The following is a 26,020-nucleotide window of genomic DNA, read 5'->3' on the forward strand; positions in this document are numbered from 1 at the left end:
TTAGAGCCCAATAAGCTAATCAGGAGTTCCAGACCCATGACAGGAACAGTTTAATTGAATCCATCCACTGGGCAGGTGACTGGAATAGCTGATTAAAACATAAATGCTGCTTTTAGGTTAACCACAGAGCAACGACTCAAGATCAGTCACGATGGCTAACTTTGTCACTCCTGTCATGTAGGTAAGAGAAGAGAGAAGGATAAGGAAAGAAAAGAGAAGAAAGACAAAGATCACTACAAACCAAAACAGAAGAAGAAAAAGAAAAAGAAAAAGAAATCCAAGCAGCATGGTAAGTACGCTAAAATGGTGATTACTGTTTCTTAAAATTCTCAGATTCTGTCGCTTTTTCTGTGTTCTTCCACCAAAATGGAGATAGGACAAGATCCTCATGTTGTTGAGGACCTGGGAAGTCCCTGTAGATTGTCTTTGGCTTTTGCCAGTTTTGAAAATCTGTAACAGTGTTCACTGTAGTCTGTGAATTAATCCATCTGTACACCAGTCATCACAGCCGATTAGAGATTTTCATTTCCGGCATTATGGTGGACTAGATACCCTTGTCAAGTATGCTTCAGTATACTGAAGGAATTATTTTCAGTTGAGAATTACAATCCCTAGAATTAGCTTTCAAAAGTGAGGATTAAATAAAGCCATTTGTAGAAACAGTTGAAAAAATGATTTTTATTATCAATAGCCTGTCTAAAGGATATCTTCTTAATCCTGTACTTGAAGGCTGAAGGAAAATGATGACAAAGGAGTGTTTGAGATGTCAGAAGAAATGATAAGCAAAGAAAATGTAAATACATGAATAAATCTGAATATTGATTATATAAATCATTTTGAGTTGTGGGCAGAAACAACAAAATGTTAGAGAACAGAAATGTGTACCAATAATAACAGCTTTTAAATTGAGAAGGGCATATGTGTATTTCAGTGTTTTAAAGGTCTTGTTTTGGAAGAGGAAAAGAAAGAAATGTATTGCTTGAAGACTCCTACAGGTTAAATCTGCAGTGTAGAATTGCTAACATGAATACTAAAAGGATGGAAACATGGGGTATAATTTCCAGAGTAACAGTAAGAAAATGTAATGAAAAACCCATCCAAAGGAAGGTGATACAGAAAGAAAAACATCAAAGAAGAAAAATACAAATTACAAAATAGAATAGTAGACATAAATCCAAATATATCCATAATTATAGTGAGAGAGATGATCATAATTGATTTAAAAAATCCAGTTAAAGGTTATTTTTAACAGACCAATCTAAATATAGGAATAGAGAGGACAGCAATGTTGGGGGTGGGGGGAAAGCATGGGAAAAAATGTGAGCAAATACAAACCCAGAGGAAAGTTGGAGTAGATACATTCATGTCAAAGAAAATAGTCATTAAAGGAAAAATCATTTCTAGAGATAGGCGACTATGTAATGGGAAATGTTCAGTTCACTTTATATCTTTCTAGATGTAAAATTTCCACATTTTATTACTGAATAAATTCATCATATCTTTCGTAGTAATTAATGAACAAAACTCAAAAGTATTCTGTAAGGAAAAGAAAGGTGGTGGCAGCACAGGTGACCTCACAGCTCCTGTCAGGGACGCTGAACTCAGCAGCTGCAGAGCAGAAGGGTTTTCTCAGTCGCCAGCAGGTATTAAAGATGACTGGCGACAGCCCTGAGCAGATGTCAGCACTCTCTAGAGATGGGGTGACGCAGACTATGGTTGCTGACTGCGGTAGAGTTAAGTCAGTGTTAAAAAGATAACTAGAAAAACCTCGTATGTTTAGAAATCATGCCACACATTTTTAAATAATTCGTGGATCAGAGAATGGTGTCAGAAGGAAGGTGAGATGTTAAGAACTTACGAGATGATGAAATTACATATCGAAACTTGAGAATGTGGTTAAGATGGCACTTCCAGAAGAATATGTATTGTCATAGATATTTTTGTTAGAAAAGAAGGCTGAAAGTCAACTAAGCCTTTAGCTTAAGAAGTTTGACATGAGCAGGTTCAAAAAAAGTACTAGTAAATAAACATTCGAGTAGAAATTAGTGAACTACAAATAAAATTCTAGAAACAAATAAAAAATGCCAAAATTAATTGATTAAAAACTAACAGAATGAGCAAACCACTGGGAACACTGGTTAAGGAAGAAAGACAAAATGCACAAATAAGTGAGATTAGAAACCAAAGGGAATAGAACTACAGATGTTCCAGACCTAAAACGAAGAAAATATAAACAACTTTATGCAGTGAACTTGAGAGGTATCAACCTGAATAGTCCTCAAACCTGAAAAGAAATTTAATTAGTATTTTAAAATCTTGCCACAAAGAAAAAGCCCCGACCCAAAAAGTTTTGTTGCCAGTTTTTACCAACTGTTAAAGGAATAGATTATTCCAAACTTACATAAATTATTTCAGAATTTAAAAAAAGAGAACATTCCTTTAGTAGGGAGAATAGTGTCCCTCGAAAATCTACGTCTAACTCTCGGTCCTTGTACCTGTGAATGTGCCTGTATTTAGAAGTAAGATCTCTGCCGATGTGATTAAGAATGAGATAGTCTGGGGGCGCCTGGGTGGCTCAGTCGGTTAAGCGACCAACTTCGGCTCAGGTCATGATCTCACGGTCCGTGAGTTCGAGCCCCGCGTCAGGCTCTGTGCTGGCAGCTCAGAGCCTGGAGCCTGCTTCAGATTCTGTGTCTCCCTCTCTCTCTGGCCCTCCCCCATTCATGCTGTGTCTCTCTCTGTCTCAAAAATAAATAAACATTAAAAAAAAAAAAAGAATGAGATAGTCTGGGGGGCGCCTGGGTGGCTCAGTCATTTAGGCGTCCGACTTCAGCTCAGGTCATGATCTCACAGTCGGTGGGTTCGAGCCCCCCGTTGGGCTCTGCGCTGACAGCTCAGAGCCTGAAACCTGCTTCGGATTCGGTGTCTCCCTCTCTCTCTGCCCCTCCCCCACTCACACTCTGTCTCTGTCTCTTGAAAATAAATAAATGTTAAAAAAAAATAAAAGAATGAGATCATCTGGGATTTGAGTGGATACTAGAGCCAATGAAAAGGAGGGGGAGATTTGGAACCCACAGGGGAGAAGGCCGTGTGAGGACACAGGCAGCGATCGGAGTGATGCCATCCCAAGCCAGGGCACTCGAGCCACCAGACACCGCAAGAGGCAAGGAAGGATTTGCCCCTAGATACTTGTGAGGGAGAGGGCCCTGTTGACACCGAATTTTTGACTTCTGGCCTTCAGAACTATGGCAGAATAAACTTCTGTTGTTCTGATCCACCAAGTTTGTGATAGTTTGTCGGAGCAGCCCTAGGAAACTAATACAACTCCGAATTCATTTTAGATTATTTAAATAACTTGGCTCAAAATCAGAAGAGAACAGTATGGGAAAGCTCAGTTCTAGGCATTTCTCATTTGTGGACACAGATACAGAACTCACAAGCAAATGTTATGGAATTAAGTCCAGCAATGTATTAAAACCTATGACCACATAGGGTTGGAATGCACAGTTGGTTTGACATTAGAAAATCCATTGGTGAAATTCACCACAGTAACAGTTGAAGGGCAACAAACATTACTGTCTTTCTATATGTAGAAAAACCATTTGATACATCCATGTGTCCTTACACTTAGCAAAAAAAGTTACGACTAGCTGGTTATAAAACTTTATTTAGAAACATTAAAGAAGGACTAAATACATGGGAGATAATTCACGTTCATTGGTTAGTAGATTCAATATTGAGAAGATGTCACTTCATGCTAAATAAATTTACAGGTTCAGTGCTGATCTTAAAACTTAACAGTGGTAAAGAGCCTAAAATAAAATAGCCAATCTTGAAGAAGAACGAAGAGAAGAATTACCATTTCACAATAGTTTAAGGCAGTGAGGCATTGGGAAAGAATAGATGTATTGATTGAGGACAGGCTCATGCAAAACATATACAGATATAAAACCTTGGTTTGTACAGAGTTGGCATTCTTAGATTAGATAGAGGGTGAGCTTTTCAGTAATTGGTATGAGAACAGTTTTATTCCATAAAAATGAAATTGGACTGCTACCTAACACCATACCCAGAAATCCGTTCCAGCATGATTAACGATGAAATGTGTGGAAGACAAAACTGTAAAACTTTGAAAGGCAGTATAGGAAAGCATCTTTATGATCTTTGAGTAGGGAAGGATTTCTAAACAAAAAGTGCTAATCTTAAAGAAAGGGGTTGAAAATTTGACTAGACTGAGATTGGCGGGTTACACTTGAGAGGGGTCCAGCGACAACTAGATAAAGCAGAAGAAAGGATCCATGAACTCAAAGGCAGAGCAGCAGAACTCATCCAGTCAGAGCAGCCAAAAGAAAAAATGAAAACAAGTTACAATAGATTAAGGGGCTATGGGACAACATCACATGGACTAACTACCTTATGGGGGTCCCAGAAGGTGAAAAGATAATTCATGCAAATGGAAATCAGAAGAAAGCTGGAGTAGCTATATTCCTATCAGACAAAATAGACTTGAAAACAGGCAGTAATAAGAGGCAAAGATAGGTGCCACATAGTGATAAAGGGGTCAGTCCAACAAAAGGATACGAAATTCATACATACTTATGCATCCTACATAGGAGCACCTAAATACAGAAGGCAACTATTGCCAGATCTAAAGGGAGAAGTACACAGCAATACGATAATAGTAGGGTATTTTTAACATTCCACTTCTATCAATGGATAGACCATCCAGACTGAAAATCAACAAGGAAACCACCTTAAATGACATGTTAGATCAGATGGACTTAACAGATATATTAGAACATTCTGTCCCAAAGGAGCAGATAACAAATTCTTCTCAAGTGAACGTGGAACATTTTCCAGGTTAGATCAGATGTTAGGCCACAAAAGAAATCTTAATAAATTTAAGGGGATTTAAATCCTATCAAGCATCTTTTCTGATCACAATAAATAGTATGAAACTAGAAATGAATTAAATGGAGAAAACTGGGAACTTCACAAATACGTGGAGATTAAACTACATACTCCTGAACAATCAGGGAGTCAAAGAAGAAATCAAAGGAGAAATAAAATGCCTCAAGACAAACGAAAATGAAAATACGCCAAAATTTGTGAGCTATAGCAAAAACAATTAAAAAAAATTTTTTTTAATGTTTTTTTATTTTTGAGAGAGAGAGCATGAGCAGGGGAGGGGCAGAGAGAGAGGGAGACACAGAATCTGAGGCAGGCTCCAAGCTGTCAGCATGGAGCCCGATGCGGGGCTTGAACTCATGAACTGTGAGATCATGACCTGAGCTGAAGTCTGACGCTTAGCCGACTGAGCCACCCAGGCACCCCACAAAAACAGTTGTAAGACAGGAGTTCCTAGGGATAAATGCTTACTTCAAGAAACAAGAAAAGTCTCAACCTAACTATTCATCTCAAGGAAATAGAAATAGCAGAAGAAACAAAGCCCAAATGTAGTAGAAGGAAGGAAATAATAAAGATTAGAGCAGAAATCAATGAAATAGAGACCCAAAAGACAGTAGACAAAATCAGCAAAACTAAGATACTGGTACTTTGAAAAAGCGAACAAAATTGATAAGGCTTTAACTAGATTTACCAGGAAAAGAGCAGAATCAAATAAATAGAATGGAACAGGAGATGTTACAACTGATGTCATGTATTTAAAGATTTGTCAGGCACTATTGTGAGCAATTATATGCCAACACATTGGACCACCTAGAAGAAATGGATAAATTCCTAGAATCATACTAACTACCAGCACTAAATAAAATGAAATAGAAAATCTCAATCGACTGGTTACTAGTAAGGAGATTGAATCGTAATCAAAAACCTCCCAACAGAGAGAAGTCCAGGCCTCACTGGGGAATTCTACCAGGTATTAAAAGAAGAATTAACACGAGACTCTTCTCTCAAAGTCTTCCAAACTCTTCCAAAACACAGAAGAGGAGGAAACTCTTTCAGACTTGTTTTGTGAGGCCAGCATTACCCTGGTGGTACCAAAAGCAGATAAGGACACTTTAAGAAAATTACAGGCCAGTATCCCTGAGGAACACTAATGCAGAAATCATCAACAAAATGTTACCAAACCAAACTCGGTAATCTACTAAGTGGATCAGACACCATGATCAAGTGGAATTTATTCTAAGGATACAAAAATGGTTCAACATCTGCAAATAAGTCAGTGTGATATGCTACATTTACCGAATAAAGGATAAAAATCATATCATCTCAATAGATGAGGAAAAAGCATTTGACAATATTCAGTATTTATGATAAAAACGCCCAACAAAGCAGTATAGAAAACTCTAAAGACTCCATCAAAAAACTATTAGAACTAATAAGCAAATTTAGCAGATTTGCAGGATACAAATCAATATACAAAAATCTTGCATTTCTGTACGATAACAACAAACCACCTGAAAGAGAAATGAAGAAAACAATCCTATTTACAACTGTATCAAAAAGAATAAAATACTTAGAAATAAACTTAACCAAGGAAGTGAAAGACCTGTGTATTTAAAAAAAACAACCACAACAAAACTATGAGATGTTAATGAAAGAAATTGAAGAAGATGCAAGTAAATGGAAAGATATTCTGTGCTTGTGACCTAGAAGAATCAGTATTGTTAAAATACCCATACTACCCCAAACAATCTACAGATTCATTACAATCCCCATCAACATTCCAAGGGCATTTTTCAGAGAAGTGGAATAAATAATCCTAACGTTTGTGTGGAACCACAAAAAAAGCCAAATAGCCAAAGCAACCTTGAGAAAGAACAAAGCTGGGGGCATTGCACTCTGACTTCAAACTGTACTACAAAGCTACAGTAAATAAAACAGCATGTAGCATAAAAACATACACCTAAATTAATGGAAGATATATAACCCAGAGGTAAAATCTCACATATATGGTCAACTTATGACCGTGGAGTCAAGAATATACAATAGGAAAAGGGCAGTGTCTTCAATAAGTAGCACTGGGAATACCGGACAGCTACATGCATGAAAATGAAACTTGACCACTATCTTATACCAAACACAAAAATTAACTGAAGGTGGATTAAAGACGTGAATGTAAGCCTTGAGACCATAAAACTCCTAGAAGAAAACATAGGTGGTAATCTCCTTGCCATAGGTCTTGGTGATGAGTTCTTAAATCTGCTACCAAAAGCAAAAGCAACAAAAGCAAACGTAACTGAGCAAAAATAACATCCTGCTAAAAAGCTTCTTTACTGCAAAGGAAACCGTCAACAAAATGAAAAGGCAGCCTACTGAATAGGAGAAAATATTTGTAAATATACGTCTATTAAGGGGCTCATATCCACAATATATAGAAAACTCGTACAACTCAATAGCAGAAATACAATTCAATTAAAAAAAAAAAAATGGTCAGTAGATCTAAACAGACATTTTTCCAAAGACATATAGATAGATGGCCAAAAAAGGTGCAGGAAAAGATGCTCAACATCGTTAATCGTACAAAGATGCAAATCAAAACCACAATGAGATATCGCCTCACACCTGTTAGAACGGCTGTTGTCAAAAGACAAAAAAACAAGCAAACAAAAAAAAAACAAGTGTTAGTTTGAATGTGGAGAGAAGGGAACTCTTGTGTACTATTGGTGGGAATGTAAATTGGTGCAGCCACTGTGGAAAACAGTATGGAGGTTCATCAAAATGTGAAAAATAGAATTACCGTGTCTAGCAATTCTACCATGGGCTCTTTGTCCAAAGAAAACAAAAACACTAACTTGGAGAGATATTTGCACCCCCGTATTCATTGTAGCATTATTCACAATAGTGAAGATATGGAAACAACCTAAGTGTCCACTGATGGATGAATGGTTAAAGAAATTGTGGTGTATACACACACACACAAGTCAGTCCTTAGGAAAAGAAGGAAATCTTGCCTTTTGTAAGAACGTGATGGATGTTGAGGGCTCATGCTACATGAAGTAAGTCAGAGAAAGACAAATACCACATCCTCTCATTTGTATGTGGAATCTTAAAAAACAAAAAACCAAAAAGGAACAGCGTATAGATATGGAGAACAGATTATTGGTTGTCAAAAGCAGGGGACGGGGATGGGGAAATGGGGGTATCAAAAGATAAAGGGAAAAAAAATTAAAAGAAATTCCCTTACAGAGAACAAAAGGAAAACCTTAAATAGAGTGAAAAGACAACACAAGCCATGAGAAAATACTGCAACACCTATATACCTGACACAGGATTCGAATCTACTTCAAACTTACAAGTGAAAAATAGAAAAATATCCAGTGTGAATATGGGCAAAGGTGTTAGTAGGTACTTCACAGAATTGAAAATCTTAAAATGATAACATGAGTATGTAACATGACGCCCAATCTTATGAGAAGCTGGGTTCGTGTAATTTTGAGAACCCAGTGGACTCTCTTTCCCAGCTGCTAGAGAGGCGAAAATTACAAGGTGGGCGCGTCAGATGTCGCTGAAGCAGTGGAGACCACTGTCCGACCCCTGTGGAAAACGGTCGGCCATCGGCAGGTTGTGCCTGCCACGTCCCTACAGCGCCTCACTAAGCTCACGGGACCCAGCAGGAGGCGTTTACAAGAATGTCCGTCTGTGCACTGGCACCGGCCCAGGTGTCCATCAGAAGTCACACGTCCACTCCTTGGAACCCATATCACCTTGTAAGTAAATCAATTATACCCACAGGAATCCCAGGAACAAAATGATGAGCTAAAAATCAAGTCATTGAAGAAGAAGACGTGTGATATTTTATTTACGGAAAGATCAAAAAGTTGTAACATGAAACTGTGATAGAGATGCAAAATAGTAAGAGCATATGGTAGCAAAAAGTAGCAGAAGCGTAAAGAAAAGCAAGAGCATGGGAAACTTTCCAGTGGTGGTGTGTAGAAACCAATTTGACGATAAATTTCATATTTAAAAAAAAAAAGAAAAGAAAAGCAAGAGAATGGTGAGCAGACATTCAGGACCTTGGTAACCTCTGGGGTGGGGAAGGGAATTCATCAGTTCAAATCGGAAAATGGTACCGACGGGAACTTCAGAAGTGATGATAATATTCTCTGAAACTGCATGATGGGCACCCAAGTATTTTGTGTTATTGATATGCTTTATGTCCTACCTGGGTTTTTTTCATATTTATGAAACACTTTTTTTTTTTCATTTTTATTTATTTTTGAGAGAGCACAAGTGGGGAGGGTCAGAGAGAGAAGGAGACAGAATCCAAAGCAGGCTCCAGGCTCCGAGCTGTAAGCACAGAGCCCGACGAGGGGCGGGGCTGGAACTCACAAACCGTGAGATCATGACCTGAGCCGAAGTCGGACATTTAACTGACTGAGCCACCCAGGCGCCCCTATGAAACACTTTTAAAAACCAGTTTTAAAAACTGTAAAGCCAACTGGGAAATTTCAGAGTGACCCATTGATGGTAAATTCTTCAGACTTTTAACTCTGTGAAGTTTCTGCATTCTCTATCTCTAAAGCTGCCAGAGTAAATACAAAGACATAGGATCAAACAGAATTGAAAAGCTTTTTGAAACCACTTTCCAGAGAGTGTCTCGAACATGTCTGGACGTTCCTGTGCCTACATTGCCCCTTGTCCCTTCTCCCCTCACCCCACCCCTTCACGTAGAGCTCTGTGGGGCCTAGACTCCAGAGAACCTTAAAGTCAGGAAATTCTGGCACTTCAGAAACAAAAACCAGTTAGCACAAACCCATTTGATTCAGGATTACCCTCCCGGGAGGATGAATCCTAATGTAGGCGTCAGAGAAGCTTCAGACTGCAGGTAAAATGGCCAGGGGAACTCCCAAGTGACCAGAGGCTATGGGGATTTGGTGGCCTTAGGTACTGCGTTGGGGACAGGAAGTGCCCAGGGCTGGAAGGGCCGGCTGTTCAAGCCCCTGTGTGCCATGTCAGCAAGAGGTCTGTTCCAGGACTCGCTGGCAGACACACAATCTTAATATGCTAGCGTCCCGAGAAAGTGGGGGAAAGATAACAGGGAGGGGCTGGCAGGGAACAAGTGAGGAGTGGGCCTCCCTTGGCTACGCAGTGAGAGAGCATTTATGAGGATGCAGGGAGTGGTGGTCTGGAGGAAAGGAGGCTGATCAGGATTAGTAAGACTTGGAGAAAAAATTGGACATTTGCACCACTGAGTCGTGTTCCGCTAACCCTAGTTTTAAAGAGCCATTAAAAAGTAATCTTGGAAAACACGTTAATATATTTTTATTTTTTAATTAAAAAGAAAAGAACTTTATTTTTTTTTACATATTAAAATCGGACCGATAGGGGCACCTGGGTGGCTCAGTCGGTTAAGCGTCCGACTTCGGCTCAGGTCATGATCTGTGAGGTCGAGCCCCAGGTCGAGCCCCGCATTGGGCTCTGTGCTGACAGCTCGGAGCCTGCTTCGGATTCCGTGTCTCCCTCTCTCTCTGCCCCTCCCCCACTTGTGCTATGTCTCTATCAAAAATAAATAAATGTATAAAAAAATTTTTTTAATAAGTAAAATCAGACCTATAAATGAAAATCTTAACTTTGTAGATAGAATCCTGGCAAATACTTAAAGATGCACAGAAGCTTTGCTCTTTATGCACTTTATACTCAGCAGGTGCAGTGCTGGATAATCACCGGCATCCTTGCAATTGATGATCACTTTGACAGTTTATTCTGGGCTATTTATATTCATCTTGGATGTGACACTCCTCTCCAGATCAAATTAGGAGGGTAGTCTTTAAGCTGGAAATGGGGGGTATTGAATAATTTTAAAGACATCTTAATTTTAAAACATTCACATTATTTTTCCGGGGCACCTGGATGGCCCAGTCAGTAGAGCATGCGACTCTTGATCTCAGGGTCATGGGGGGAGTTCAGCCCCACTTTGGGCATGGAGCCAACTTCAAAAACAGAAACGTTATTCCTACTTGAGGTTCCTAATATGATACGTATTTTAATCTACAGTTACTACCACCAGGGAGTTTTGAAAATTCATCCTTAACACTGAGTGTTATTTTGCATATCCTGCCGGTGCTTATTATGTAGATGATGTAAGCAGTTCACATTCGGTGCTTTGTTTCCTCTTCACATCGACTAACTCTAAATTTAGTGGGGCCTCTTCTCCCCATCTTATAAGCCGTGAGCCGAGACAGAGCGTCGTCCAAGCCCACGTGGCTAGTAAGCGGTGAAAGGCAGATTCAAACCCAGGCCGTGTGGCTTCGTTCTCAAGTTGGACTTTAACCATCATGCTCTGTTACGCTACTTCCTGTGCCTTCGAGAGTGTTTGGCAGGTGGCGCGGCCTTCCCTCTAGCAAGCGTTGGCTGGTCTTCGCTGGCGTAGTAAGTTCTCGTGGTTGTCCGTATGAGCAGCCACCATGTTGGGATTTAAGAGTGACGTCTTTGCCAGTTTTTACCTTTGTCACTTTGAGCCACAGTGGCTTCATCTCTTTGTCATATATCTGTAAGTATGAGAGAACCAAAGGCACACAGAGAGGGAAAAGAACGAGAGTGAGAAATGCCAGGAGAGTCCAGAACACTATGTAGAGAAAGCAAAGACTCCCTCCCAGGAGCTTATAAGCAAGCCTGTCAGTGTAGACAAAGAGGGATAAGAAGCATGCGCGGCTCCCTACTGGGAAGGTAGCAGTGACACAAAGTAAGTTCTGTGTATAGTGTAGAGAAGCCCCGGTGGTCGAGGAAGGGGCTTTATGTGGAGGACTACAGCTGATCTGACCTTGAAGCCAGTGGTGGCCTTTAGTCACGGTAGCCAGTGGGGACTAGAATGCAAGGTGCAGGTGTGGTGTAGACTGCCGAGTTTTGTTTGGCTGCTAATCCCACGCGGAGGGACAGTATGTCAGCGTGCCTTCTTTTTAACACCAAATTGAGATTTCTCCCGTTGTTTTTACACTCCGCTGTAGAAAGTAGACTCCGCTTCTACTTTTACTTGGCTGAGAGGGCACTAGGGTCGGTAAAAGGGCAGCTTTCAAAGGTGAGCATTGGGTTCAGTTCCTCGCCGTGACATCAATAGCTCACGTGACCTTTGGCGAGTTAGGTTAATGCTATAAACGTCCGTTTCCTCGCTTCGGAAATGGTAATAACAGTGCCTACTGTGTGGTTTCATTTTTGGGATTCAGTAAGGTAATCGTTGTAAAGTACTTAACACAGTGCCAGCTGGCATTCAGCAGACGGCCTTTTCGCGCCTGTGTCTGAGTCATGGCATTGGGTAAGCCGTGCAGAGTCACCGGGAGGCCGTGAGAGAGGTACAGGAACACCGTGCCACTCCGAGACCACTTTGCAGTCTGACAGCGGTATCCGGGAGTGTCCCCACTCCTGACCTGCTGGGGGTGAGGCCCAGGCGTCAGCTTTAACAAGCTTTCCAGTTTGTGTAGACGGTAAATATCGAAGTCCCCTGGTAACACTTTCTGGTTGAGCGTAAGGCTCGGTAGTCAGACTCAGGTTCGAAGGCTGGCTTTGCTGCGGAGAGAGATGTACTGTTCGGCAGTATAATTTACGTAACCTTTTCTGCCTCTGCTCTTCCGCTTGTAAAATGGCACCAAGCCTGCTTAGCTCCCTTGTCGGATGGCTGTGAGGACTGAGACATTTAATATACCCGAAGCACTTGGAATCATGCTTGGCACACCAGGGTGCCCAAAGAATGCGGCTGTGCTGTAGTATTTATGGCGACCGCTCTATTACTGTCCGACTGCTGCTGTCACGGAAGTCTGTGTATCGGTGACATAAAACAACACGAATTTATTAAAGTTCCCTGAAGGTCAGAAGTCCATAATGGGCCTCGGGGGAACTACATTCCTTTCAGGAGGCTCTCGGGGAGAAGCCATTTACTTGCCCTTCCCAGATTCCCGGGGGCTGCTGCATGTGTTGGCTCATGCCCCCCTACCATCTTCAAAGCCAGCAACGGGCCACTCAAGTCGTTCTCACTTCACGTCGCTGCGACACTGACTCTTCTGCCTTTCTCTTGCACCTTAGGGACTCTTCTGGCTGCATCGGGCCCACTCCGATGACCCGGGGTAATCTCCCTATTTTGAGGTCTGATAAGCAGCCTCAATTCCCCTTTGCTCCAGAGCCCCGCACACTCACAGGTTGTGGGGATTAGGACGTGGACGTCTTGGGGGACAATTATTTTGCTGACTACAACACCAACGTCACTTGGATGCACACAGTGCACACCAGCATTGGTGCTGCCCTTCTCCTGGAGCTTGCTTTCCTACCCTTGACCTTTCCTCCACCTCTTCCTCTCTGTTCTCCCTCTTTTTAGTCCCTAACCTGCCTCCGGTGACCTGTGCCTCACTCATACTCAGTTGTGGAAATAGCAGCCACCAGATGAGAACTTGTTCATCTGACCCACAACTGTGCACTTAGCTGCTTGTATCCATTTTCTCCTCCTTTGCCTCTACTAAAAGGGAGGCAGTGTCTGTCTTCAGTTCTTAAAATCCTGGCACTTGTCACCCTGCCTCTCCTCATTTTTAGATTTTGGAGACAATGTATAGGGTCTCCCATCTTTAAAAAGCCCTCCTTGGAACCCACATTCCTTCTCTGGTTCCTCCACCTCTCTCTTACTCGTCAGCCCCATCTCCGAACCCTGCTTTCACACTTGGCAGTTCAAGCAGAAGCCTGGAGATCACCCTCTGACCCTGTGTCAGCCCCTCCCCTGCAGTCCCCGGATCCCAGCATCTGCCTGTCCGGCTCCACGCCCTCCTCCTTCCTCCCCTGCCGGGCCCTGGTGCCTCCGCCCGTGCCTCCCTGCGCCGTCTCTCACTGCACAGCTCCAGTGGGATTTCAGAGCCAGAACCGGACTTGCGTCACGCCCTTTTTGCTGCATTTCGAGCAGAACGCAAAATGAAAAACATGTTTAACCTGACCTGCTCCCGCCACTCTAGCCTCGTTTCTCCCTCCCCCCTTCACTGCGAGGCAGCCACAGCCTCACAGGTTGTCACTTGTCAGACGTGCCAGGTGGTCGTCTGCCTCAGAACCTCCTTGTCTGCAGGACTCACGCTAAGTTGAGGAAGACAGGACTGGCATTAATTTCATTCAGAGGTTTTCTGCTGAAAAATTTATCAATGGATTGAATTGTCAGTGTAATAATTGACATGCTACCTACTAGAAGCACCTCTTTACAAATTGCAAAAAAAAAAAAAAAAAAAAAAAAAGTCGATTTTCCATCTTGCACCTCTTACTACAGACATAGCCTTGATTATAATGGAGAGAAACTGTAGAGATAATCCTTTTTCACCTCTGGACCGGTTAACAAGACTTTATTGGTACCAGCTAGAACCCTGGTGCTCCCTGGTATGCAAATACTGCCCGGGGTGTGTTTCCCAGGTGTTCTTGCCAAACCTGGTTTATCAGATACACAGTGATCTAGCTGTTCCTGGGTAAGGAGAGAAAGAGGTGACATGGTTATCTTGTGTCTTGTAAAACATGGCTCTCTCGTTATTTTTATAGTGATTCTTCTTGATTACCTGACACTTTATTAATATTTCTTTATGTATCTTATGTTGCAGACTATTCAGACTATGAAGACAGTTCTCTAGAATTTCTGGAAAGGTGCTCTTCTCCACTAACTCGATCTTCTGGGAGTTCTCTGGCTCTGCGAAGCATGTTTACGGAGAAAAATACAACATATCAGTACCCAAGGGCAATTTTGTCAGTTGATCTTAGTGGTGAAAGTATGTGTAATTATGTAATGCTTAAAACAAGTCTTAAGATCCTTAAATGTGGAACTGAGATAACAACATGCTTTATTAAGGGCTTACGTGAGCAGGGCACGCCGTTTCAAAAGTTCTTCCATAAACTAATAAGAAAATCTCAGCATTAGAAATTTGAGCTACTTTTTAAACTCCTGTAAAGTAAAATTGGCTTCTGTAATTAGTTGAAGGGCAGATGGTAAAGAAACTCTTAGTGTGCACCGTGTGCTGGTCATAGGTATTTGCACATACATACTGGGAATCCGCCGGGTTTCCCCGAAAGCCCGGTCCTGACCGCGGGGTTGTTACCTTACCTTCCAGTGCTCTCAGCAGTCCAAGGGGAGCCTCTCCCGCTGGAGACCCTGACGGCAGTGGCTTGAGGACGACAGTCAGGGAACGAAGGATAAGGGACAGGGTCTTCGTCTTGGGATGGTTATGGCTGAGCTCACTTCCCGTCTTTTCCTTTCTGCTGAGGGCCCAGCGTGGTTGGTGCCGTGCTTCCTTTTGCACTGCTGCCTCCTGCTTAACTTCCAGGCCTGACTGCTGTCGAGCCCACTACGGAGAGTAGCATCTTCTCCCTTTTCTCCTAAAATAGGCGCCCAGCACTTTAGAGATGTATAGTCTTAAAATATGGGTGGGGGTTGGGGGGACAGAGGATTAGGAAAAAGGCCTCCCTCTGTTTCTAACACACACCAGTCCCCTGTCCCTTTTTGGGCCAGTGGCTCTTAAACCCAGGTGTACGTGATCATTGTTGCTGTGATGCCTTCCGAATCCCAATACAGAGACCTGTTGCGGAGCATGAGGGAGATTTCTGGAAGGGCAGATGCGGTTTTTGGCAAGATACGGTTTCTGAGTGATTCTTTGGGGCAGGGTGGCGGGGGTTGAAAATCACCTAAGAGCACCCCAGTTTGAGCCGTGAGGGCCTGAGTGTCCTCATTATACACAGAGCGCTGGAGAATGGAGATTATGTCCGGGCAGGCTGTGTTGCCAGAACTAGATGCTCGAGAGGGGAGGGAAAGGGTGTCGTGGGCGTGTGCTGTCGGTTCTGCTGTGTCTTCTGCCCCCTGTGTGACTGGGCACTGACCTGTGAGAAAGAACGGACGTTGCGGGGTGTAGGTCTTCGGCCAGGGGTTCTCAAACGCTAGCGTGCATCAGAACCACCTGGAGAGCTTGTGAAAAACACTTTTCTGGGCCTCACCCTCAGAATTCCTGATGTCAGGTGAGTTCTCGGGTGATGCTGATCTGGAATCCACACTCGGAGAATATGTCTGGGAAGATAGCGATAGATCAAGGGGTAGCAGTTGGAAGAAAATGGTGTTCTGTGCCCACTCAGTTGGAGCTGTTGTCCAGATGCTATCTTAGTGTGAGAGGGAACTTTGCTTTTGTAACTTTGAACCCTAGGACCCATTTACTCTGCCCTTAGAATTCAGCCAAACGTACGTTTGATGCTTGGGAATTATTCAAACTAGGTTTTCTGGCCATTATGTTCAGTTTACATTCGAACATCATAAAACCAGTGATTTTGGCCATGAAAGCATGTGTGAGCTACACACTAATTCCTTTCAGGGATAATAGTTTTAAATTTATTTATTCTGCTACGATTGCCCTCCATATCATGCCACCCACATGCTGCAACAGTGTTTGTTTATTCATGTCCCAGTCTGCCATTTTGAAACATGAACTTGCATTCAGGAAGGCCTGAGAGAAAATACTGATTTGGGGTTTATGCTAGCAAGATTATGAATGAATGAAATCTCCTCTTTAGGTTCTCAAAACTACTCATTATTATTAGGATTTTATAATGCATGATTGACTTACTCCTTCTTGAAAATTCTCCTATATTTCTCGACCATTATTTCTACTGACTTCTCTGAGATGTCCTAGGACCCTAAAAAAGACATTTTTCTATAGAACATTAACTTTTTGTAAATCAAAAACAAAACATTCAAAAACACAGTCAGGGAAAAAATAAGATGAGAAGCTGATAAGAGAAACCCTAAGTCATGAAATATTTAAGTTATAAACAACATGATTTTTTTTTTTTTTTAAGTTCAAATTTGGCCAACTTCTTTCTGGTGTGATTAAAGAGAATTTTCTCTTTATATAGACCCCCCCCCCCCCTCCGCCCTTTGCTTCTCCAGAAGCTGGAGTGGCTTTACCAGTATAGACCAGGCTCCACTGTAAGCACTAGGTGTGGAGCACTCAGCAGTGCAAAGCCCTGGCTCTCCCAGCCTGTTGATGCCGCCCAGAAGGAGGTGAGCAGTGGGCAGGGGAAGCAGCGGGCAGACCGAGACCAGAGGCTGGGACACTGGGGCACAAGGAACCACCTGTCGCTGCGGTGCTCAGCTGATTAGCCCCCAGGTGCCCCACAGCAGCGGTCAGGTGTTCCACTGCACAACTCGCGATGACTCAGCTCCCTCATATCTCCATCCACGCTCCTGCAAGATCTCTAGTGTCCGTCATCATTTTTTCCCCTTGGTTATAAATATTTCCTTGTGTGTGCCTCAGTTGTTTTCGTTTTTTCTCAATAGCCTGAGCAAAATTGTGGTCTTTGACATCAATGCTGGCACAAATACAAACCTAAAACCGGGCATTTGAGTCAAATTCTATGTAGTGGTCCTCTATATAATCTAGTTTCTAGAATATACTTACTTACTTTAAAAGATTTATATCAAAGTGAAATTTTAAAACTTTGCCAATTCCTTAGGGAACTCAAGATCCCAGCTTAAGAAATACTGGTGAAGTCGTTAAGAACGCAGGCTTTGGAGTCAGGTAGTCCTGGTATGCAGTCGGCTTCACCATTAGCTGGCTGCACTCCCCGAGCAAGTAACAGATCTTGTGTTTGGAGTGTTTGTTGAGAGTATCTGGTGCACATTAAGTGCAGTGGTGGTTGATGATCCTGATACTGTTAAGAATAGTAGCACTGATATCGGACTCCAGGCAGTCTCCTTCCCTTCACTGCAATGCCCATGTCTGTGGTGCAGATAACGAAACCCGTTCTCTTTATAACCCGTGGTTCTTGGGAGGATCAAAAGGACTAACGTTTGTGAGAGTGTTTGAGAGCTCTGCATATTTAAGTTATCAATATCAACCTTGGCCATAAACTCTATAAGCACCAAGGCTAGGGGATCCTCTGCAAGTTACTTGTAATAGTGTATATGAGAAGACGCAAAGTCAGTCATAATTACCTTGGCCTCAAAAATCCTTTGTTTCTTTGTTTCGGGACAAGTGCTCTATTCTCATTTGTCTGCCCTTCCCTTCTAAATATTTAATAGCTTACAGTCACTTCCTTTAGCTCCTTTCTATCTGGAAAAGTGACACAAACGTGGAAAAATACTTGCTGAGTATACTTCTGTGTATGTTCTAGACTTATCGGATGTGGAATTCCTAGACGATTCTTCAACAGAGAGTTTACTTCTAAGTGGGGATGAGTACAATCAGGACTTCGATTCCACCAATTTTGAGGAATCTCAGGATGAAGATGATGCTCTTAATGAGATCGTGCGATGTATTTGTGAAATGGATGAGGAGAACGGCTTCATGATCCAGGTAACCCGTCTTCCCTGCCCTCCGGAGCCACTAACTTCAGGTGCTCAGCAAGTACAAGCAGGGCTTCCGTGTTTGTCACTAACTGTCCTGTTGAAGACAGAGGTTTTCAACTTATCACAGCGCTTCAAGTCCCAGTAGCAATGGTGGGGAAATCTCTTCGTCAAAGGAGTAGATGGCTGTCTCACCTGAGAGAGCTAGTGTTGAGTTTGAGGTCTTCAGGCTGAAATTCTGGAAGCCAGTCTTTGAAGCCATTAAGATGGCGAGCATCCGCGTTGAAGGGTAGAGCGTCGCAGCCCTTCTCTTCCTGGCCTGGGTCCCTGTTTAATAACATTGTGTCGGCACCTTCCCGGCCCTTCAACCTGCAGATCTGGAAGTAAACGAGTCCACTCTTCTCAAAGTTTGTTGCGAGCATGAAGCGTTACCAACCACCGGTGTCTCCCTGGAGAAAGGGTATCTTTCTAGGAACAGGGAGAAGCATAACCAACCCCATGTTCTGTGATGACATTTAGAACATTTGGAAATGATGGTCATAGGAATGAAGAAAGTAATCTTTTTTCTCCCCCTTTTCAAAGGTTTTCTCAAATGAGGGAACTACAAATGTATAGCATCACCACACCGATAATACTTGAAGTCACTGCTACAGGCACTCCTACGAACTTGCCTTTTAAAAAAAGTGCACTCTAATAGGCTATTTTTAAGAGTTTTAAGGATGTAATTGCCTAAAAATTAGTGGGAAACAAATGAAGGAACTAGTTTTATGATTTGTGTGTGTGTGTGGTTTAAGTAATATGTCAAGGTTCGTTCTAATAGCTGTGGCGGGGGGAAGTTCGTGAAGCATTTGAGTGTTTCAGAACTAAATTGCATCCTGAATCCGCGTCCGCGTGGTCGCGTGGACGAGCCTCGCAGTGCGGGGGCGGCAAGAGCCTCGCGGGGGAGGGGGGGGAGGGGGCGTGGCTTCCTCGCTGGGGAGCAGCCCAGTGACCGCAGGCGCCCCTGTGTTTTCTCGCAGTGCGAAGAGTGTCTGTGCTGGCAGCACAGCGTGTGCATGGGGCTCCTGGAGGAGAGCATCCCCGAGCAGTACGTCTGCTACATCTGCAGGGACCCTCCCGGTAAGCCCGAGCCCCGTGTCGGGGGCTGGACGCCCGAAGATCTGGGTCCCAGCCCGTGGTGTGCCGGCCGCAGGAGACACCGCTACTTGGCCGGGCCGGTTGCATTCTGCTTCCGCGTCGGCGTCTTTGAATATTTTTCGCTGTCTGTTGCAGTTTTATTTTCCATGTTAATGACCTAGGCCAAAACATTCGCCTCATTTCCCACCGCCTTTCGGGGCAGCGTTAGGACTTTCTCCGGGAGAAGAATTCACCCCTTCATGTGTCCCTGTGTATTGATTTCTAGATAGGTTCCTGTGTGACTGTTTGAGTGGAACTGTATTCGAGTGTGCACTCCTCACGACGTGGCTTGAAGAAAGTTCCTGAACATGCTGCGTATCCAACTAATTTTGGGTAGATGGGATCTCAGGCTCTCCCGTTGGGTCCCTTTATCTTGCCGAGGAGGCAGCCGGGGCTCAGAGGGTTGGCTGCGTGCCGTGTGCACAGACCTGAGATGGAAACCGGTGCCCTTCGCCTCCCTCTCCAGCACCTTCTTCCATCTAGAGGCTCTTTGAGTAGCAAGGTTTTGCATATTCTGTACACATTCAGCTGCCCAGGCAGAAAATAACTAGGTATTCTCAAATAAAAGCCTACCGAATTGTTCTCTTGTCTATCTTTAAAACAAAAACAAAAACAAAAAAAAAGTAACATTAAGAAGCTGGAGAATGATTCAGAGCTATATGAATGTAGACATCAGTTTACTCATTCAGCAGCATTTATTGGATGCCTTCTCTTTGCCAAATGCTGGTAAGAGGTAAGAGGATTGATTCTAAGCAAGCCTTCCACTGTCTCATAGTATAGTAGGGGTCACAGACACATAAGCAACTAGCTTAATAGGATATAGTTAGCATTGGTGAAAATACAAGATTCTACAGGGCCCTGTGAGATCTTGGAAAGGGGTTCGAACATCCACTTAAGCAAGTCTCTGTATTTCATCCACTTCAAAACAAATGTGAGGGGCGCCTGGGTGGCTCAGTCGGTTGAGCGTCCGACTTCGGCTCAGGTCACGATCTCGCACTCTGTGAGTTCGAGCCCCGCGTCGGGCTCTGTGCTTGACAGCTCAGAGCCTGGAGCCTGTTTCAGATTCTGTGTCTCCCTCTCTCTCTGACCCTCCCCCGTTCATGCTCTGTCTCTCCCTGTCTCAAAAATAAATAAACGTTAAAAAAAAAAATTTAAAAAAAAACAAAAAAAAACAAAAAAAAACAAATGTGAGTGTGAGAAACAGGCACCCCGTCTAGTTTCTCTCCAGCCCTCTCGACCTTCCTAGAAGACAGATGACAGATATGCAAAAAATGGAAAGCAGTACACTCAGGGTTCTTTGCAGGTGTCCTCAGCCCCTGACCACGTCCCTAACGGACCGTGTTCTTAGCGGGCGGAAAATCGGAAAGTGCGGAGGAGCATCACAGCGCCAGCTCCTCAGAACGCTGTCTTGCTCTTTCGAATTTGCTCTTAGTACTAGAGCTCACCTTGCTTTCCGAATGATGTCAGCGGGGTGACAGTGGAAGGGGAATCTGAGGAAGTGGGATCCTTTGTCATTTGAATGTCCCCTTCATCTGCAGGTCAGAGGTGGAGCGCAAAATACCGCTATGATAAGGATTGGTTGGATAACGGGAGAATGTGCGGGTTATCGTTTTTGAAGGAAAATTATTCTCATCTCAATGCCAAAAAGATAGTTTCCACACACCACCTGCTTGCTGATGTCTATGGAGTCACGGAAGTCCTGCACGGGCTACAGCTGAAGATTGGAATTCTGAAGTAAGTGAGGAGAGCTGGGGGTCACAGGCGGCATGTATTCTAATCCAGAGTAGTCGTCAGCCTCCGGAAGGTTCAGATTAGCAGCTTGGAAGACAGAAGAGATATTTGAATACATTCTGTCTTTAAAAAAAGGAAAGATGAATAACTTTTTGGGTGAATAGCTGTCTTGTGCCTGTTGTCCTGGAATAAACAAACATGGTTGAAAGTAAACACTGCATCAGTGTTTCAACAAGTGACAGTCCCCGCCCCGCTGTTCTGTGTGCTCGCCGCATGCACAAAATTAAATGCAGTTGCTTGGCGAACCCTGTATTTCGTGTCCTCCTCCAGGAATGGTGTCAAGATGAAGTAGGTTTAATAGTGTATTTTTTAATTACTTTAGGGTTGACTTTGGAGGGAACAGGTCATATAATCCATCCCTGTGCTGTGCACTGAAGGTGTTTTAGTCATCGCGGACAATTTTCCCTTAAAACAGCCCCCAAACCTGAGCCTCCCTAAGTAACAACAGGGTGTTCTCGAAGTCCTTGTTTTCAGTTCTTCCTGATTCCTGGCTAGAGTCCTTCTTTAAAGAAAATATTTTATATAAAAACAGGATGATTCGCTGGTTCTTCACAAGATTTTCTTCATTTCGACTCAACTTGCCTGGACCAGAAACTTGTCCTTTCCCCTTCTTCTATCCCCGTCCAGGTTTCACCTCAACTTTGTGCGTCAAGGGCACTTGGCCATTGTAATTGCTTAACACGGTTCAGTGCGTTCCTGTGTCTCTTCATACTCCCAGCCCAGGCTGTTCTGTTCACATGCACGATTGTCACACTTCTGAGTTCCCTGCGGCTCTGGTCTCGCACTCTTTGAGTTCATCCTTCTTACTCTTGCCACTGTGAGCTTAGTAAAGATGAACATGAGCTTGTCTTTGAGCTTCGTATCCCACCGTGCCTTCCCGGGGCCCAGCGGACGAAGTCTGAGCTCTCCGGCACGCACTCTGAGTCCTTCCCTGGGACCGTTCAGTTTTGTTGCCAAGTCTTTCCTCCCCCAGTGGTTTTCCCCAAACATCGCAGCTCTACCAGACCATAATCCCTGGATGAAGCCTGCTGTTCCATAGGTACGGCCCTTCCACACCCACACCCAGAACAGCCTTCAGCCATCTTTCTGGCAGATGCCTTTTCACGATACCTGCCCGGCCAGGGCTGATCACACCCTCTTGGCAAGCTGCCTGCACCCTGGTGTCGGCGTGCGCCTCGGTGCACTTTGTTCCCCATGTTTGTCTCCTCTTACTAAACAGGAGTTCCTTTAAGGGGGGGCTCGGGCCTCGTTTCATCCTGGTACTTAGTGTGGGGCTAAGTCCTCAGTGATTGTTCCTTGAATGGGATTTGCTTCTGTTGTATGTCATGAATCCGAATGTGGATTTCTTTATAAAAAGGCCATGCAAATGCTAAAACTCAAGGGAGGAATGAACTTATTAAACTAATAAAGCTTTTGTTTAAAAGCCCAGTTGTAGGGGCACCTGGTAGGCTCAGTTATAAGAGCACATGACTCCTTTTCTTTTTTCTTTTATTTATTTTTATTGCTACTTATATTTAATGTTACTAGGTAATCTGCATGTAACTTTTTTATGATTATGAAAATGTACACACACACATAATAGTGAAGTGAACCTCCATATACTCATAACTTAAGTTCAACAATAATCGTATCTTGCCACAGATTCATCTATTTTTGTCCTTTGCTGAAGTATTTCATTTCATTTTATTATTTCTTTTTTTTTTCCTTGTCTCAGGTTTTTTGTTTTTGTTTTTTGTGTTTTTTTTTTTAATAATTTATTGTCAAGTTAGCTAACATACAGTGTAGTTTTGGCTTCAGGAGTAGATTCCTGTGAATCATCACTTACATACAACATCCAGTGCTCATCCCAACAGGTGTCCTCCTCAGTGTCCATCTCCTATTTTCCTTGCCCCCCACAGTCTCCCCCCCACCAACCCTCAGTTTGTTCTCTGCATTTAAGAGCCTCTTATCGTTTGCCTCCCTCTCTGTTTATAACTTATTTTTCCTTCCCTTCCCCCGTGGTCTTCTGTTAAGTTTCTCAATTTTCACATATGAGTGAAAACATGCTGTCTTTTTCTGACTTATTTCACTTAGCATAATACCCTCCATTTCCACCCATATTGTTGAAAATGGCAAGATTTCATTCTTTCTCATTGCTGAGTAGTATTCCTGTGTGTGTGTGTGTGTGTGTGTGTGTGTGTGTGTGTGTGTATCACATCTTCTTTATCCATTCATCAGTTGATGGACATTTGAGCTCTTTCCATAATTTGGCTGTTGTTGATAGTGCTGCTATAAACGTTGGGGTACATGTGCTCCTACAAATCAGCATTTTTGTATCTTTTGGATGAATACCTACTAGTGCAATTGCTGGGTTGTGGGATAGTTCTATGTTTAACTTTTTGAGAAACCTCCATACTGTTTTCCAGTAACAGTGCACGAGGATTCCCCTTTCTCCACATCCTCGCCAGCATCTGCTGTTTCCTGAGTTGTTAATTTTAGCCACTCTGACCGGTGTGAGGTAGTATCTCAGTGTGGTTTTGATTTGTATTTTCCTGATGATGAGTGATGTTGAGCCTCTTTTCATGTGTCTGTTGGCCATGTGGATGTGTTCCTTGGAAAAGTGATTATTCATGTCTTCTGTCCATTTCTTCACTGGATTGTTTTTCGGGTGTTGAGTTTGGTAAGTTCTTTATAGATTTTTGATATGTCATTTGTGAATATCTTCTCCCATTCTGTCAGTTGCCTTTTAGTTTTGTTGATTGTTTCCTTTGCTGTGCAGAAGATTTTTATCTTGATCAGGTCCCAATAGTTCATTTTTGCTTTTATTTCTCTTGCCTTCAGAGATGTGTCAAGTAAGAAGTTGCTGTGGCTGAGGTTAAAGAGGTTGTTGCTTGTTTTCTCCTCTAGGGTTTTGATGGTTTCCTGTCTTACATTTAGGTCTTTTATCCATTTTGAGTTTATTTTTGTGTATGGTGTAAGAAAGTGGTCCAGATTCTTTCTTCTGCATGTTGCTGTCCAGTTCTCCCAGCACCATTTGCTAAAGAGACCGTCTTTATTCCATTGGATACTGTTTCCTGCTTTGTCGAAGGTTAGTTGGCCATACACGTGTGGGTCCATTTCTGGGTTCTCTGTTCCACTGATTTATGGGTCTACCATGGGTCTATGGTGTATGGTATTTGTGCCAATACCATACTGTCTTGATGATTACAGCCTTGTAGTAGAGGCTAACGTCCGGGATTGTGATGCCTCCAGCTTTGGTTTTCTTTTTCAATATTACTTGGGCTATTCGGGATCTTTTCTGGTTCCATACAAATTTTAGGACTGTTTGTTCTAGCTCTGTGAAGAATTCTGGTGTTATTTTGATAGGGATGGCACTGAATGTGTAGATTGCTTTGGGTAGTATTGACATTTTTACAATATTTATTCTTCCAATCCCTGAGCATGGAATGTTTTTCCATTTCTTTGTCTTCTTCAGTTTCTTTCATAAGCTTTCTATTGTTTTCAGCATACAGATCTTTTACCTCTTTGGTTAGGTTTATTCTTAGGTATTTTATGGTTCTTGGTACAATTGTAAGTGGGATTGATTCCTTGATATCTCTTTCTGTTGCTTTATTGTGTATAGAAATGCAGCTGATTTCTATACATTGACTTAATATCCTGCAACTTTGCTGAATTCATGTATCAGTTCTAGCAGATTTTTGGTGGAGTTTTGGATTTTCCATGTAGAGTATCATGTTGTCTGTGAAAAGTGAAAGTTTGACTTCTTCTTTGCCAATTTCGATGCCTTTATTTCATTTTGTTATCTGATTGCTGAGGCTAGGACTTCCAACACTGTGGTGAGAGTGGAAATCCGTGTCGTGTTCCTGATCTCAGGGGGAAAGCTCTCAGTTTTTCCCCATTGAGGATGATATTAGCTGTGGGCCTTTCGTATATGTCTTTTATGATGTTAAGGTATGTTCCTTCTGTCTCAGCTTTCTTGAGGGTTTTTATTAAGACAGGATGCTGTATTTGGTCAAATGCTTTTTCTGCATCTATTGACAGGATCATATGATTCTTATCCTTCTATTAATGGGATGTATCACATTGATTTGTGAATATTAAGTCGGCCCTGCAGATCAAGAATGAACCCCACTTGATCATGGTGAATAGTTCTTTTAATATACTGTTGAATTTGATTTACTAGTATCTTATTGAGAATTTTTGCATCCATGTTCATCAGGGATATTGGCCTGTAATTCTCCTTTTTACTGGGATTTTTGTCTGGTTTGGGAATCAAGGTAATGTTGGCTTCATAGAATGAGTCTGGGAGCTTTCCTTCCGTGTCTATTTTTCTGGAACAGCTTGAGAAGAATAGGTATGAACTCTGCTTTAAATGTCTGGTAGAATTCCCCTTGGAAGCCATTTGGGCCAGGGCTCTTATTCGTTGGGAGATTTTTGATAACCGTTTCAGTTTCTTCACTGGTTATGGGGTCTGTTCAAATTTCCTATTTCTTCCCATTTGAGTTTTGGTAGTGTGTGGGTATCTAGGAATTTGTCCATGTCTTCCAGATTGTCCAGTTTGTGGGCATACAATTTTTCATAGTATTCTCTCATAATTGTTTGTATTCTTGTGGTGTTCGTTGTGATCTCTCCTCTTTTCATTCGTGATTCTATCTATTCGGGTTCTCTCTCTTCTTAGAAGTCTGGCTAGGGGTTTATCGATTTTGTTTATTCTTTCAAAAAACGAGCTCTTAGATTCATGGATCTGTTCTATTTTTTTTGGATTCTATTTTGTTTATTTCTGTTCTAATCTTTATTATTTCTCTTCTTCTGCTGGCTTTGGGCTTTCTTTGCTGCTCT

General features: G+C 42.7%; 1 protein-coding gene across 4 annotated transcripts in view; it reads left to right on the forward strand.

Moving 5' to 3' along the window:
* Positions 1-26,020, forward strand: part of PHF20L1 (PHD finger protein 20 like 1) — an 85,892-nt gene that overhangs the window by 49,069 nt on the left and 10,803 nt on the right. For all 4 annotated transcript variants that reach the window (XM_042923858.1, XM_042923856.1, XM_042923857.1 and 1 more), the window contains 5 exons: positions 182-289; positions 14,514-14,678; positions 18,064-18,245; positions 19,255-19,354; positions 20,950-21,145. In XM_042923858.1, the coding sequence (XP_042779792.1) occupies positions 182-289; positions 14,514-14,678; positions 18,064-18,245; positions 19,255-19,354; positions 20,950-21,145 (751 nt within the window). The remainder of the gene's footprint in view (positions 1-181; positions 290-14,513; positions 14,679-18,063; positions 18,246-19,254; positions 19,355-20,949; positions 21,146-26,020) is intronic.

This window comes from Panthera leo, chromosome F2 (genome assembly GCF_018350215.1).
Source record: "Panthera leo isolate Ple1 chromosome F2, P.leo_Ple1_pat1.1, whole genome shotgun sequence".
Classification (NCBI taxonomy): domain Eukaryota; kingdom Metazoa; phylum Chordata; class Mammalia; order Carnivora; family Felidae; genus Panthera; species Panthera leo.